We start from the raw sequence: 16,361 nt of genomic DNA, 5'->3' as shown, positions 1-16,361 counted from the left end.
ATCTCCAAATTTAATTCCACCAGGAAGACTTCAAATTGCAGTTTAATTTTAGAGCAATATTCCATTTGGCAATCAATAAGGTACTGTCGTCAAACTTTGACTTAACAGGAGACGTGGATAATATTCTTCACATTATGCAGAGAGAAATACTTTCAGGAAAGGGAGAGGAAGAAGTCTTTGTCTCCCACTTCTCCTGCTGTCTACCATTCAAGCTCACAGAAGCCTATAAATCAATACCCCCACGTAGTGTGAATATAAATCTCATCAATTTTGCATCATTAACACCATGAAAAAGCTACTGCTCTTTGAGCAGTTTTCCTCTGCTAGCTAAATATGTACTCTTAATAAAACAAGAATAAATGGATCCTGACTAGTCGACTAACAAACACTTCCTTCTTCACCAGCCTTACTTGTGTTGAAATCCACTTGAATTATACAGTTGTCTCATATCCATTTGAGCAGCCTGGGTGACTGGTACTGGCAACACTTTCCAACCATGATGTGCAGTGGGCAGTGGGCAACCTGGGCGGGGCACAAAGCTTTAGGGAGTCCCAATGGGAGTAAAGAAATTAGTGAATGATCAGACCCTGGAAGGCTAAGGCATGGCAGCAGATTCTGCAGAGATGATTCTCGTAAAGTTGGAAGCCTGGAGAGATGGCACCAGGCTAGAAATGGATATTTTGGAAGGCCAGGACCAGTGATGACCATCCTGAGAAGCAGATGTCCACTGTTCTCAGAGGCTGGCCATGTGATGTGAGATCCTAATGGCTAAAGGATCCAGGGAGATGGAACAAGACCTCAGACAACATCTACTCCAGTGGTTCTCAGTGTTTTCATAACTTAGTTCCCATTGTGTTATGTGTCTCCCTCCCTGCAGAGACTCAGTAAGGAGTAAGATTCTGCCCATAAAAATGCATTTATAATCATTCACTTTCCTATTTGAATTATTTAAACCCATAATGAATTTCCAAAGAGAATCTGCTCAAAGATTAACTAAGGAGTACAGCAGTAACCTGACACAATTCCAAATAAACTTGGCATTTTCATTTGCAAGCGCAGTGAAATGTGTAGACTTATTAGCAATAATTATAAATTTCTGTTTAGCTTTTTAAAATGTTGGAAATTGCTAGGGAGTTATTTTTATTACCTTTAATGACCCCAATAGATCCAGTGCTTCAGATCAGGAGTCACTGATCTGATACAAACATCTCATTCGAGAGAGGAGTGAACTGAGGTCCAGAGAGATACAGTGAGTGCCTTATGTTCACAGAGTGGCTAGAATTGAAGCTTCTTAATAGCCAGTACAATGAAAAGGCCCTGAAAGTTATAAGGATTTTAAGCAGATCATAGATTGCCCAGATACATAAATAACCCTTTACGGAGTACTGTCTAATGAGGGTTTCCTTAAGTAGATTTAGTGTAGGAAAATGGTTGCAAAGACCACTATCACCAACAGGAGCGTTATTTGTTGGAGCTTAGATAATAAAGGCAGGAAGGTCAGTTTCAAAAGATTTTCAAATGGCTGAGCAGCCATCCCCATTTCCCTTGTTTACACCGATGGGCCAGGCACACAGCAAGGTGCTAGGATGGCAGAGATGAGGAAGACAGAGCCCGGTGGGGAGACAGGCAAGGAAGGAGGCCAATGGAGCAGGGAGGTCTGGGAGAGCAGGAGCCCAGGACGCTGTGTGTGAGGACTCCAGTGCACCGGGAGTTCCACTGTTGCTAGAGACTGAACTCCTGGAAACGCAGACGGGAAGGATTATCTCTTCGGGGAGAGGGAAGTGAAGCCTTGCTCAGGGGAGTTTTCACAGAGGTGGTGCCATCTCCAGTGGCCTTTGGTAGAGTAATGAGATTTGGGCAAATGGATAAAAGAGTGGGCATTGCAGGCAGAGGGACCAACTCATGACCAGTCTCAGCGATGTAGGGAACCCCACCTCTAGCCCAAATGGTGATTTCGGCCAAGATAGAGAAAGGGGCTTGTCACCAGCTGTCAGAACTGTTGTAACCATGCAAAGCGTGGTTCTGTGAGTGTGAATGGTGCCCACAGTGGATGTGCAGTGTACATATTCCACAGCAGCGGCCCACACAGACGCTGGGTACGCGAATGTATTAAATATCCAGCCAGAACCTGGACTGGGCTGAGTCATGAAGAAAGATACAGCAGAAGCCACTGCCACAGACGCTCACTCAGCATATGAGCAGTCCTGTTTATCTCTCGGTCACTGCACTAGGACCTAGGAGGGGAGCCTCCATTTCTCAAAGGCAGGCACAGCTCGTTTTTCTTCCATCTGGACCCAACAGCTTTTCCAAAGCCCGTGGGGCCTGTTCACACGTAGCTGAAACACATCTCTCATTGATTAACAGCTCCAAGGGAAAGTCCCCTGAAATATGCTCTTCCTTTTGTCTCCCACAGGCCCTTCAGCATCATCATGCTGTTCACGAAATTTCCTACATTGCCAAGGACATCACAGATCACCGGGCCTTTGGATACGTTTGTGGGAAGGAAGGGAATCACAGATTTGTGGCCATAAAAACAGCCCAGGCGGTGAGTACCCCATGGAAGGAGGGCACCTTCCCATGTAACTTTAGAGGACCGCACAGTCCCGCTGCTGGATTCCGAACGCCTGCGCCCATGTGTGACTCAGCGGTGCTGGGACTCGGCTCCCGTCTGGGAAAAGATACACAGCGTTGAAGCAAGGGGACGTGCCCACACTCATGCCCATCCAGTTTCATTGTGGTTTTTTTCTAATGAGTATTTTGTAATGACTAATTATTTCCCTTTCTGATTATGTGGAACGGAGGTACGGTATACCAATAAGTTTCCCTGTGTCCATAGCCGCATTTAAAAAGAAAATAAGAGAAAACAAATAGTTGTTTTGCAGGAGGCTTACTCCAATTTTACCATATCTGAAATTACTAATAAATAAAAGCATTGCCTCTTATGCTTATGATTAGATTATTATGAATTTACAAATATAATTAGTTGAAGAAATGAACTTTAGCCTAGTGCAATTTGCTAAACCAGTATAAACAAGGTAGAATTAATTAAAGATGGAATGCTTCCCATTTAATAGGAAAAGAAAGAACTGTGGGTCATAGTGAAAATAAAAATTGGTGTCTGCAGCTCCATCCCATTGCCTTGTATTAATGCTTTTCTCACCACATTTTACCCAGGCTGAACCTGTTATTCTGGACTTAAGAGATCTCTTTCAACTTATTTATGAATTGAAGCAAAGAGAAGAATTGGAAAAAAAGGCACAAAAGGATAAGCAGTGTGAACAAGCTGTGTATCAGGTACAACTGTGAATTTATCCTGGTGCCGGAGAAGATCGGGGCTTAACGAAAACAGATGTGAAAACAGGAAGTCAGGGCTTCTCCTCCTGCTGCCAAGCAGAAATAAAGATGAAAGGTTCCCCTGTAAATTACTGGCACAAAAGCAAGGCAGTAGAAATGATCTGTTATTCTCTGAAATCTTGAATCCAGGGGAAGATTTCAGGGGAGGACAGCGGAAGAAACACAACTGCTGTTGCTGTCGTTACAAAGGGGTGGGATGGCCACAGGGTTTTGATATTTTTCTGTGGATTTTCTACCCTAATGACCCGCCAGCCTCTCCTTCCCAGAGCTGGTTTCTTTGCTGTCCTGTAACACAGTCTCATATCTCTCCTTTATGTCCTCTGCTTTGCACCCTCCTTACCCTCACTCTGCTGTAGACAATTCTGGAAGAGGATGTTGAAGACCCTGTGTACCAGGTAATTTCTGAAACCAGTTTGGGTTTTAGGGGCAGGAATGCCTAGGCCTGCGGTACAGACATTTAGTCCGAGACCTGAAGCATCCCCTGCCTGCAGAGCCTGGAGAGGGACCAAGGTGATTTCTGAGAGTGAGGACTGCCAGCCCCTCCAAGAGTGAATTTCCATAAACACTAACCGAAGTTTGCCCGGCGTCAGTGACCTGGGACTTGGGAGATATGCTTCTCCCTCCTTGCCCCTGCATCTGCCCCTCTATAATCTATAAAAGTCTAATCCCAGAGCTGCATGTTTTCAAAAGTCTCTTGACTTTTCTGGGTTCATTAGACAGACTAAGTAATGAGGTGAATCCTCTGAGCTAAGGATTGGAGATGGGGACTGACATTTTGACGACATTTGAACACAGACCCAAAGGATGGTCTGTAGGCTTTAGAAAGGCTGTAAGGAGAAGTCTCTGGAAGCCCCGCACAGCCAGGCCGTCCCTCTGATTAGCTGGCTCATGCCACAGGTGCTGTTGTGACGAGGGAACAGGAGGTCCCAGAGACTTCCCAGCCTGTAGCTTTCTCTGCACTCTCGTCAAGGTTGCAGCCCAGGTGTGTGTAGAGAGGTGACTTCTCTTAGCTCAAGTATGTGCTCTGCTCAAAGATGCAGAAAAAAGGGAAAGGGAGGCCTCCCCCACCATGCTTATTCCCAAGGAGAGAAAGAAGCCCCAAAATGGACTCATTAGACATGAAATAAAACAAACATATTTCTGACTGGGACACACGTGTGATAGATGTGCATGTGTCACATAAGCATGTATGTGAATGCATGTTTTCACACAGAAAACTTCTATGACGAAAGCAAAATAATACAGGCTTAAAGAGGTAAGATAATGTGGGTCTCTTGCAGTGGGAGAAGAATCTAGCAAAGTGAATGAGGCAAAGTGAAGGCAGAGGTGCACGTAATGACCTGACCGCCCTTGCTTGACACCAAATGCCGAGGGCGAGGGTTTGTTTATAATGTGAGCTCGGCCCTGGCTCGAGAATGAAGAACATAGGCCGTTTTGAAATGGCCCAGTCCTTTAGAGTCAGAAACATGCACATGGAAAATTTGATATCCAGTATTTAAAACTGAGAATGTAAATTAAGGTGATATTTCTGGGATGAGGGAGTTTGGGGCTTCCAAACACTTCGAAGTTGGCTTAGGAACCTGAGCCTTAAAGAGCGAAGGAAGGCGATCACTGTAACCCAGAGTTTACAAAGTTGGGGTCCATGCAGTCCCAGGAGACATCATTCCCACTCAGCAGTGCCAGCACAAGCAGGCATTACTAAGATAAATGCCACTGAGCGAGGAGGTTACAACTCCAGAAGGCTCTGCTGGGCTCCACGCAGTCGTCACTAAGGACTGCCCATTAGACATTTGTAGTTGTCCTTGGAAGAGACAGAAATGTGCAAGGCCCACTGGTATTTCAATAATTCGGTCGTCGCTTTAACATAGTTTCACTTGTGCCTATTTCTTTAATGCTCACTGTGATTTGTACCTTGAATTCCAAATGCTTTTTTTTCCTCTTTCTTTCCCCTCTGACCTTTCCTTTCTGGCTGCTCCATAATAGTACATTGTGTTTGAGGCTGGACACGAGCCAATCCGTGATCCCGAAACAGAAGAAAACATTTATCAGGTATAATAAAATCACTTCTCTCTCTCAGCATTACACCATCCGCTGATGAATGCTCTGATGGGGCTGAAGGGCCAAGGGCTCTCTCCCACACGCTCCACTTGGTCATTCCAGGCTTGTTAAAATACCTCTGCATGAATTGGCTTTTATTTCCCCTCTAATTTACTGGTAGTTTTCATGCCTGACCATTGAAATGGTTAATGGCCGGTTGAGTACAGTGTTTTAACTTTGAATGGCTCTTAACTATTTTCAGTTGACCCAAAAATCAAATATTCCATTTAACTACAGTAATCCATTGGAGGGTTATTGTCCATAATATAGCAGAGTGCTTTGTTTCTCAGAAGAATATGCTCCTTGAGTTTCTTTAAGCTAACCACACTACTGAAAATGAAGTGCAAATTCAGAAATGCTGCTTGGAGACAACATTGGGAAAATTAGCTGAATAAAAGAAGGTAAAGCTAAAGGCTTTACCCCTTCTGAAAGGAAGGTAAATTAATGTTCTTAAATGTCTGCTTACGTGAAAAACCATAAACACACTTCTAATTCATTTCGTTCTCACAAGTGCTCTATGAAGGAGGCACCCGAATCCCTCTTTTACAGGGCAGACTGAGACTCAGAGAGGTTGAGTAGCGTTCTCAGGCTGCACAGCTATTTAGAGCTGAGAGCAAACCCGGGCCAGTGTGGGGAAGCCCAGCTCCGTCCCCCGTGCTTCCCCGCCAAAGAGTCTGAGTAACTGCAGCCCAGTAACACGCCCACCGCACACCACAGCCTCCCGTTTTTCGCTCATTAGAATTTCAGTCCTAACATGGATATGAACATTATAGAAATAGGAAAAACTTTAATGTATTTCCTAAGTGATTTTAATTTTCTTCGTTTACTTAGTTGTGTGGTCTGTTATTGTGCCTTGGGCACACATTACTTGCATAATAAAAATAAAACAGATTTTCAGTTGCCATCAAATGTACCGAATTCTAAATGACCGAAGTATAGTGTTAGCTTCATCAACAGCTCAGTTTAAACCAGCCCCGTGGAATAATAATCTAAGCACAGTTGACCATTGAACAATATGTCCCTTCCATGTGGATTTCTTTCTATAAATACCTGTTCTGGTTCCTGTCTTTGGCTGGAAATCCGCAGATGCAGAGGACCGACTGTTAGGCAATGATCTTCACCATTTTATGCAGGGAACTCTCGCATCCACCAGTTTTGGTGCCCATGAGGGTGGGGGTGGGGTTTCCTGGAAGTGATCTCCGTGAATACCCAGGGACAAAGAGCTTTCCGGGAGTCAGAAGTTATCCATAGGTTCACACCTGTGTGGCAGGCAGGGTCCCTTGTATTTCTATCCATTGAATCTGCCCGGACTGGATTCGAGTGTGAGGTTGTGCTGCTCAGTTTTATTTAAAAACATCACTGACCAAGTTTCTGCCTTCAAACAGATAACTTGCATGTTTGTCTTCAATGTCAGATTTTCAAGTACAGTCTTGCAGGGTCTGAATATGAAGCCAAGGGAACCGTTAACCGTTGTTCCTCTGGTTACAGGAACACTTTTCCTTCTTAAAAAGAAAAGAGAGAACAGCCTTTCTTTTTCCTTTTTAATTTTTTTCTTGATTTACAGTTTACATTTAGTATTGTCCTATACTAGTTTCAGGTGCTCAGTCAGCACAGTGGTCACACAGTCGTAGACTTTATAAAGTGCTTCCCTGGTGTTTCCAGTACCTACTTGGCTCCATACAGTCATTACCATATTATTGACTGTATTCCCTATGCTGTAGTTCACACCCCCATGTTTACTTTGTAACTGCCAATCTGTACTTCTCAGTCCCTTCACCTTGTTCACCCAGCACCCCCATCCATGGACAAGTGGATTTTAAAAAACTGGGTGGGGTACATATAGACAATGTATAGAGCACCTTTTAAAACAATAGTCCCTTCAGTATAAGAGGTTTCTGAATTCAGACTTAGCTGTAGTTGGCAGGACTCCCACTGTATCCTGTGGAGGGTTGTTGGGGGACGAGGTTCTGAGTAGGGGGTCAGGGGGAGACGGCAGGTGACTGGAGAACTGGGTTCTAGTTCTAGCTCTGTCACCAACCACCTTTGGCTGAGCGGTAGTGGGCAAGGTACTTGCTTTCTCAGAGACTCAGTTTCCCCAATGACAAACTCAGGGAATAATATCTCCCTAACTGACAGGTTGGCATGGGAACAAAATGAGCTCACATGGAGAAAGTACCGAAGAGGCTTCCTCTAGGTCACACACTGAGTCCACCGTGTGTGGATTCAGGATCTTGGTACAAGTCCCACAAACTCAGCCATTATTCCACTCAAGTTCCTTTTCTTCTCTGGGCCTCAGTTTACTCAGCTGTAAAATGAGTAAATGAAACTGAGGGATCTCTCAGGCAATGCCCTGTTCTTCTCTTTGCACCTAGTTGCCTCATCATAGGCCTGTGGTTCTTTAGAGGGGAGTGTTGGCTTGCTCTGCAGGGCAACAGGACTCAGAAATAGTGACTGTGCATGTAGTTTCAGTAGCATTTATGCAGGTTGCGGGCCGCTGTGTGAATAAGGGTCTATGTGCAGTATCTTAATATCCCTCACGACAGCCCTGTTATTGCCACATGGCAGATGAGGCACAGGAGGCTCGCAGGGTCACAGAGCTGTAAGAGCTAGAGCTCCCCACTCACATCGGGTCTCTCTGACCTCTATCTATAAATACTAAGTAGATTAATCCTGAGACTCTTTTCAGCACTGAATATGCTGATGCTGAGCTCCACAGTCAGATTCTGTGTATGTTTCAAGTCACTATCTAAAAATCACACTCGTTTTTGAGCAGGTCTGACTTCCGGATCTTGCTGTCTGTTCATCATTAACAGGAAAGTAGCATTTAAGGGAATGAGTATTTTATCGCCCTCTGTTGGAAAGGCCTCAAGTAATTTTCTTCTCCAATTGCCAGGCTAGGCCTCAATTTGCCTAACAAAAAGCAAAGCTCTTGGGCCTAAAGACATGGCTGGGCTTTTAGGAAACTGCTATTAGGAGCCTCATCATTTTCTTTAACGGCCTCCAAGTGCTTTATATCTATTCCTCCCGGGTCAATTGCAGTGTGTTTCGAACAGCAGCTCAGTTCAGGGTGGACTCAGGTTTCATGTCATCACCTGTTTTCTGGAATGAAGTAAAGGGACCTGGGGCCTAATTCTTTAACTATTTTTCCTATAAAATATGGATACGGTGTTCTCTGCTCCTAGAAGGGATGGGCAGATGTAAAGTGAAAAGGACAGCACTTGGGACCTAGCAGGTGCTGTGTAAATGTTAGTTTCCTTTGCTTCCAAAAGTCGTCAGTGTCGGGTGCGGCCCAGGATGTCTTACACTTTGTGTACTAACTGAAGGAGAACATGACTTGCTCACCTCGTCTTGTCAGCCCAACAGAAAGCTGCAGCCTCTCCTGACTTTGCTATTTATAACTCCAGCCTAAGGGAGGCAGAGGCTCTTGAGTAAATGTAACCTGTCTTTGAGGTTTACCAATCTCATTTTCCAAACTGGATTAATAATAGTGATTGTCTTTTTTTGCATGCCTTATAAACAGCAGCCATCCCTTTAAAACAACAGGGAGCCTCACAGCACAAAGCATTTTTACACCTCACTCAATTTCGACCCTTCCAGGAATTCAGTGAGATAAAAACGGCTGTATGACAATCATTATAAACGTAAGAAAAATCAAGTCCTCCTATTTGAGTGCTGGGTCCATGGCCAGAGCCTCTGATCCTAAACTCAGTGCTCTTGAGTTTCTTAACAAGCTTCCTGCGTAAGTGAGATCACAGCTTTCCAGGCAGGCGTCCTCCAATTTCGTTCATTCAAAAGTCACTTTTAATCTCCCATGATATGTGTCAAGGGCATCATTTTTAAATGAGTCTCTAGTCCTCTGTCACCCAAGCTGAAACTGCTTCTCCGTGCCATTACTATGTTGCTGAACTGAAAGTGTCTTCTGTATGTACAGTACTAAATATATAGTTTTTAGAGTCATTTCATATCTATTAACTTGTTCATTTACAAAGTAATTATGTATTGAGCCCCTAGCAAGTGTCCATGGTCCCCACACTTAAGGAGTTTATAGGCAATCCTTGGGTGCTCACAAAAACCAGACCAGGAAACTGAATTCAGAGGACAGTGACCTCTGAGGTCATACAGCCTGTGGCAGAGCCAGGATTAGGAATCAGATCTCCTGGGGTTTTTTGGTCCAGAGCTGTTATCTCTCTACGATATCAGTTACTAAACTGGTCTACAGACTGCATGGACCAGCGGGGGCTTGGGGGGGGGTGACACAGGAGAGCCAGGACCAAGGCTCTGTCTGGTCCTCGTCCCTTTAGCTCCTCTACCAGTGTTCTGCCCTCAGCACACACGTGGTAAATGTTTGCTGCTTAGACATTTCTTGTTTAACCAGCATTTACAGACGGGAGAACAAGGATATGAAAACGGTGGTCTTGCCCTCAGCAAGCTTGCAGAGCAGTGAGAGTACAGAGGAGGGCCAGGCAGCTGCGATGTGGTTTCACAAGTCCTCCATACCATAAAGCACCTTTTACACTCTGCCACAGCAGGCTGGTTTCTTCTCCCCATCTCCCCAGCAGGACAAGGAGCTCCGTTCTATCAGGGGCCATATTCCTCTTGTTTCCCATCATTGTTCCAGGCAAAGCACAGTGTGCGGCACCTAATAGGTACTTGGCTACTTTTACTTTTTAGTGACAGGATGCACCAGAGATTGCAACAGTAACGAGAAAGGTTCACCCTGGACCTGGAAAGGGAGGGCAAGTCTTCCAAGAGGATGTCCTGGCTGAGATAAATCTTAAAGGACAAACAGACAGATTACTCTCACCCATGGGAGAGCCGAGCAGAAAAGCTTTTTCAATTATGCACACTTTGGGTTTATCCACCCCACCCCATTTCCTCCGTCTGCAGGGATGATTGAGAGTCAGCATCGGTTCAGCTTGCTAAGTGCCTGCAGCGAGCAGTGAGTTGCAGGGAACAGAAATGCTGTTTGTGTTTCTTAGGAAAGGGTGAGCTAGTAGAAATAAAGTGAGGGCTGGTAATCTATTGGCCCTCATTAACAAGGACTCTGTGCGCATTCTTAAAGGATCCCTGTTAGGTGGGGCCCAGTTATCAGGAGCAAAGAAACTGCATTCTTCATTGGCTACTGCAAATGAAAATTTTGAAGAGCTGCTCTAAAGTGCTTCCTTTGCACAGCCATGCTAACGCATAGACCGTTTTCTGCGAGCATGTGCACTAGCTCCTGGGAATGTAGAATGTGATGTCAGAGAGACAGAAGCTCCCGGAACAGCTGTGGGAACCGTGGGAACGGGTGAGATGCAGCTGTCTGTACAGTGCAGCAGTTAAAAGGCAGTCTGCCCAGGCTCAGACCCCTGGCGCCCCTGCTCACTGACTGCAGGACCCTCTCCAGGCTTTATTTTGCTCCTCTGGAACACGGGGACAGTTGTCATTCTTCCCTGTTTGACTTGTCTGGAGAATTACACGAGAATGTCCATAAACAAATGTTTAAAATAGCCCCTGGCCTGTAGAAAGGGCCTCGTGGGTGTTAGCTCATACCGTTAGTAATGAATGTCTCGTTTGGTAGCCAGGAAGAGCTGGGTTTGAATCTGATCACTTCCTCTCCATGAAGCTTTGGTCAAGTTGCCCAAACATCTCTGAGTCTCACTTGCCTCTATTTAAAGTGGAGCTATACTACCAACTTCTTAGGGTGATTGTAAGGGTTTTAAAGTTAAATGAGAGTGAAATTGACAAAGGAACTCAAAGAATAGGCCCAAATTCTTTCTTGTCTAAGAATGGTGTGGTTACCTGGCCCAAGCCTAAAAGATTATTTTTTTTCTTCACCATTTCCCACATTCCTCTCTGGAACATTTACCCAGCAGACATATACTGAACACCAGCTGGGTGTTCGGCACTGCACCTGCCCTTCAGGGACTCCCAGCCTGATGAAAGACATGTGAGCAGAAAAGTATAAAACGGCCGCTAGCCGATCCCTCCAGTGAGGGTGTGAGCTAAGCTCTGCCAGGTGCTGGAGAAGAACAACTGTGGGTGCTTTCCATATGGAATATTTCAGTACAGAGCCCTTGACTGACAAATAAGATAAGTACTCAATGCACTGTTCTTACTATTATAAAATGTGTTCATGTATATGTGGCATTGATGATAAAAGAAGCTGTCACTCTAACATCTTACGGTACTATGATGCAAATTGTTTTTGATTATTTACTGTCTGTTTTCTCATTCGATCCTCACAATAAACCGAGTGAGAAGTAGAGCTAATAGCCCCGTTTTATAAGAGTGTGGCTCAGAGGAGCTAAGTGACCAGCTTAGCTGGCCACCATGTGGCCCAGTCAGCACAGATGGATGAGAAAGAGGTGCATGTTTTTTTAAAAAATTGAGATTTTCCTGGATTCTAGTCTCATGATTTTTATACCTTTTCTGGGTCCTTTTCATGAACAAAACCTCTGACAATTATCCAGTGACCTGTAAGTGAACCCAACAGAAGTGGTACTTTGTACTGGGACCTTGGAACTTGCTACGTTTCAAATAGCCTGGATGTCAGTGTTAGTGTTGAAGCTGAAAACTGTCTTCTAATCCCTTTGGGCAGCTCAGAGAACCTCCCTGAGTCTCATTTTTGTCGTTGGTGAAATGGGGATTTTTTTTTTTACCACGATTGCTGGAGTCTCTGCAGCTTCTTCTTCTGTGACTCTGAGAGGAGCCCAAAGGCAGAGACGCCTGCAGACATTTGTTAAATGATTCACACGTACCCCCTCCTCATCCAGTTTTCCTAAGAGAGGAAGGCAGGCTCCCTGCTCTCACAGCCCCTTGGGCCGGCCCTGGGGGCCTGAGGGGCTGTTCTCACACACACATACCCAGACCGGCATTGAGGTCTGGTTGGTTTGTTCTTACAAAATGAAGCACCAGTGTTGTGACTGTTGAATTTGATTTTTCCATAGGTTCCCACCAGCCAAAAGAAGGAAGGTGTTTATGATGTGCCAAAAAGTCAACCTGTAAGTGTAAGTATATCTCCTTTCTACTGCTAGGTTCCTGTGACCTGGATTCATGTGTCTACAACGTGAGGAAAGGAACCCGTCTACTGGATGTGTCAAGACCCATATGACTTGGCTGGGGCTGCACGCTGGGACCCCTCCGTGGTCAGGGGGAGGGAGCACAAGGGACAGAGTGATGGGGCTGAGGAAGGGGTGCAACTGGGAGAAGGTCTGGCTCCACCAGTGGGAGTGAGCTGAATCGTACAAACCCCCACACCCAAGGTGTTCCATGGCAGAAGGCTTCAACCGAAGATGTTACGATGCCTGGTCAGGTAGGGGGCAGTGTCTTGTTCCGGGAAGATTTTTATCCTTCCGAGTTGGAGGTGGTTAGAAGTTTCAGAGGGACGACAGCAGAAGGGCTAGTCAGGACCTTTAGAGAATGTCCGGCCAGAAAACTGGGAAAGGCCACGTGCAGTGGGCTTACGGAGGACCCAGGAGGCACTGTGCCCATATGCCAGCAGGACTCCTCCAAGTGTGGGAGGGGAAGGGAATTTCAAGCTCTGTGGTACTGCCCCAAGGCACCCGAGGCCCAGACCTACATTCAGGACTTCCAGGTGGTACTTCGCAGGCCACTTCTCTATATAGTGCAGGGAGTACTGGGGAGCCAGGGAGGGCTCTTGAGCAGGGGGACCTGAGATTCTGCCATGGCCTATGTAAAACAAACTACAAAACCTATGGTGTTTAATCACTGTTGATCTTAATCAACTCAGTCATAGGTGGAAAGAATGTGGGCTTGAAGTCATGCGGACCCTCAGGAATCCCAGCTCTGGCCCTAAGGAACTGCTGGGAGGCTGGGTGACTCTGTCTGGACCATTGTTACCGGTTCTGGGCCCCACACGGTGGGAGACATAAAGACACAGCTGCGAGCTTCAAGACCAGATTGGATACGGGGTTTGAGACCCCGTCCCGTGGGGAGTAGCTAAAGGACTTGGAAATGTTTGGCTGGGAGAAAGGGGACCATGGAAAAGAAAAGATGGAGACGGGCGCCCAGAGGGCTGTGCACGGAAGAGCGGGCATGGCGCTCTGGGTCGGCCAGCTCACGGAACTGAGGTTAGTGGGGGCACCACAAGAAAGCCAGGCCCGCTCCCCGTGAGGGTGACGTTCCGTGGTCGCAGCTGTGCAGGTCCGGGGAAGCTGAGCTCAGAGCATGCACTCCCCGTCACTGGAGCTGCGCTGGGATAGACCACTTGTCAGAAGACTGGGAGCGGGGGGGCCCAAACTTGGAATGGGTAGAGGGGCCAGTGAGCTCCTGATGTCCCCTCCACACCTGAGCTGTTGGGTTCTCTGAGTCTTTCTGGTCTGATTCTCATGCCTTCTACCCCAGTCCCCTTGGTCCCTGTGACATTTCTTTCTGATGAGTGCCCCTTTCTCTGTCCTACTCCGCCAGTATCTTTCTGAAACCACCATCCCCAACCTAAATACTGCTTCCAAAACCCAATGCAGGTAAGTTTCAATGAAAAAAAAAAAGTACCCAAAGAAAAAATAGCCTGGAAACACAGTAGAGGATACACAATGGGGTGCCACTCAGAGAAAAAGCCATTTTTCTCCCTGAGGCCTTTGCGTTTAATCAAGCCTCCTTGTCACTGAGACACTGGTCTTTCCTGTCTCCATTTGGTGCAGCTCCCTAAAATTCAATTTGTGCCTAAATTGCCTCACTGGCCCCTAACAGGTTTAGATATATGGGGAAATAGGCTTCATTTGCCACTTTTGTTTTCGGATATTTATTAACCAGCTTGGCCACACTATCTCCATGCTTAATGGCTGAAAAAAACCCAAGCTCCTTGGCCTGTACGGCATACCTGGCACTTGTGTCCTGGATACAGCCTATATCTCTATCTGCCTCTTCCTGGTCCAGCTCTACTGAGCACTACAGTTTGCTGAAGCAGTCGTGCCCTCCCCCGCTCTCTCTGCTACCCACCTGAACGGTCCTTCTTAGCTTCAAGCTCTGTGGTCTCAGGGAGACTCTGGGTGTCTGCTCCACACTGTCTGTAGAGCGCCCCTGCCTCTGTGGCCCTGTGCCCTGTCATTCCAGTATTAATAGCCTTTACCACACAGTGTCAGATTGCTGCTGCTTCCCCATCACTTCCAGGGACTTCCTGAGGTCCTTGTGTTTCCAGAAGCAAGCCCAGGGCCTGGCCTATGGAAGCTGCTCTGGGGGTATTTAATGAATGCATGAATAACCCTAGCCTGCAGTAGGAATTAGTTAAAATCCCCAGCACTTTCTTTACCTGGGAATTCTCTGTCTATCTGACTCCCAAAGAGTCATTCAAAGGAATAAGGCTTTGGTGGAAAATACCTGGGCCACCCGAATGGCCTGCAGTGGCTCCCAACCTGCTGTTCCCACAGAATCCTGGGCGCATCTGATGGTGATGGTGGTTTTTCCGTGAATGATTCCAACATTTCTAAACGTCTAAAAGAGGCAGCAGGTAAAAATCTCAGGTGCTGATGGAGAGGCAGATGGATGCATTTGGAATGTCAGCTCCTGTTCTCACTACCTGTGGGGCTCCTGACAAGTTTTTCTGTCCCTCCAAGTCTCAGTGTTCTCATCTTCCAAAGGGGTTACTGCATCTTACTTGCAAGGTGATTTTGAGGGAAATAGTATATGTATTGGAAAGTTGGTCCCATTTGCTTAAACCTCTCAGAAGTACTTTAAATACCCTATACCTTTCCCTGGCTGGGATCTTCCTGTTCTCTACGCTTCCTCCCATAGACCTGCCTTCCTGATGAGGGACCTTTCCTAGGACACGTCTGTGCTGTGGCAGTCCCCACCACAATCTCCCTTCTTGCTTCCTCACTGCCTGCTCTTTAGCCAAAAAGACAAGTATAGTCAAAGTAATGCATGTGAAGCAGTGAGTCTGAGGCCTTCCATAAGGTCCCCACAGGAAGGGACACTAACCAGTGGCCTGTTGCTCTAGCTAACATCCGGTTTCTTCTTTCTTGGGTCCACGTCTACACAGAATCTGGTAAGAGACTCGGCTGTCTTTAGGGGAAACCTCACACCAGCCCAGGAAGGAACAGCCTGATCTTCAGAGTCAGATCGGGGTGTGCTCTCATCCTGGCCACCACTTAAGGGTCCTTGAGCAGCTTCTTGCATCTCTAAGCCTCATTGTTGTCCTCTGTAAAAGGAAAGTAGTGCCTACCTTGTGTGTTTATTTGGAGGCTTAAACAAAACATTTGTGTAAAACCCTCATGTGGGTTAGATTAAATGAGAGCATTTCTATTTGTTGGTGTTAGAAGCGATGCAGCAGCAAGCAGTTCTCATCGAGCTGGGAGTGCCAGGCGTTCTAGATGATTACACCTCTCCTCTGGGAAGACTTCCCGACCCCAGTGTAACCTGCCCCTCTGGGATACCTCTGTGCTCCTCTTTGCAATGATCAATGTGGATCGTTGTTTTCTTTCACATGTCCATGTGGGCTATTGGTCTATGGGTTCCTTACAAGCCTTGGCTTTGGGGTTAATGAAAGGACCTGCCTAAGAGTTTTTATGTTAGGACTAAATTAGCTTAGGTGTGTGAATCAGCACAGTGCTTGTGAAGAGGGAGGATTCAACAGCTGTGAGATATTATTCTTCATGTTTTCCCTACTTTGTGGGGAGTTCCTTGAGGACAGGAATAACTTTTTCCTTAACTGAGAACATGCTTATTGATCTCAGGGAGGGAAGGAAGGAGAGAGGGAGGAAGAGACAGAGAGAGACATCAATGTAAGAGAGGGAAACATGAATTACTTGCCTCCCACACGCGCCCTGAGCAAGGATCGAACCCACAACCTAGGTATGTGTCCTGACCTGGAATCAAACCTGCAACCTTTGGGTGTACAGAATAATGCTCCAATCAACTGAACCACCCAGCCAGGGCAAGAATAACTTTTAATCACCATTATTTCTGAAGTA

General features: G+C 46.3%; 1 protein-coding gene across 5 annotated transcripts in view; it reads left to right on the top strand.

Moving 5' to 3' along the window:
- Positions 1–16,361, top strand: part of DAB1 (DAB adaptor protein 1) — a 1,235,135-nt gene that overhangs the window by 1,164,050 nt on the left and 54,724 nt on the right. For all 5 annotated transcript variants that reach the window (XM_037148509.2, XM_053655463.1, XM_053655462.1 and 2 more), the window contains 5 exons: positions 2,414–2,545; positions 3,175–3,294; positions 3,711–3,749; positions 5,338–5,403; positions 12,381–12,440. In XM_037148509.2, the coding sequence (XP_037004404.2) occupies positions 2,414–2,545; positions 3,175–3,294; positions 3,711–3,749; positions 5,338–5,403; positions 12,381–12,440 (417 nt within the window). The remainder of the gene's footprint in view (positions 1–2,413; positions 2,546–3,174; positions 3,295–3,710; positions 3,750–5,337; positions 5,404–12,380; positions 12,441–16,361) is intronic.

This window comes from Artibeus jamaicensis, unplaced genomic scaffold (assembly GCF_021234435.1).
Source record: "Artibeus jamaicensis isolate MK-2021 breed Jamaican fruit bat unplaced genomic scaffold, CSHL_Jam_final scaffold_1019, whole genome shotgun sequence".
Classification (NCBI taxonomy): Eukaryota; Metazoa; Chordata; class Mammalia; order Chiroptera; family Phyllostomidae; genus Artibeus; species Artibeus jamaicensis.
Note: the sequence above shows the minus strand (reverse complement) of the source record. Positions and strands in the feature narration are given on the sequence as shown.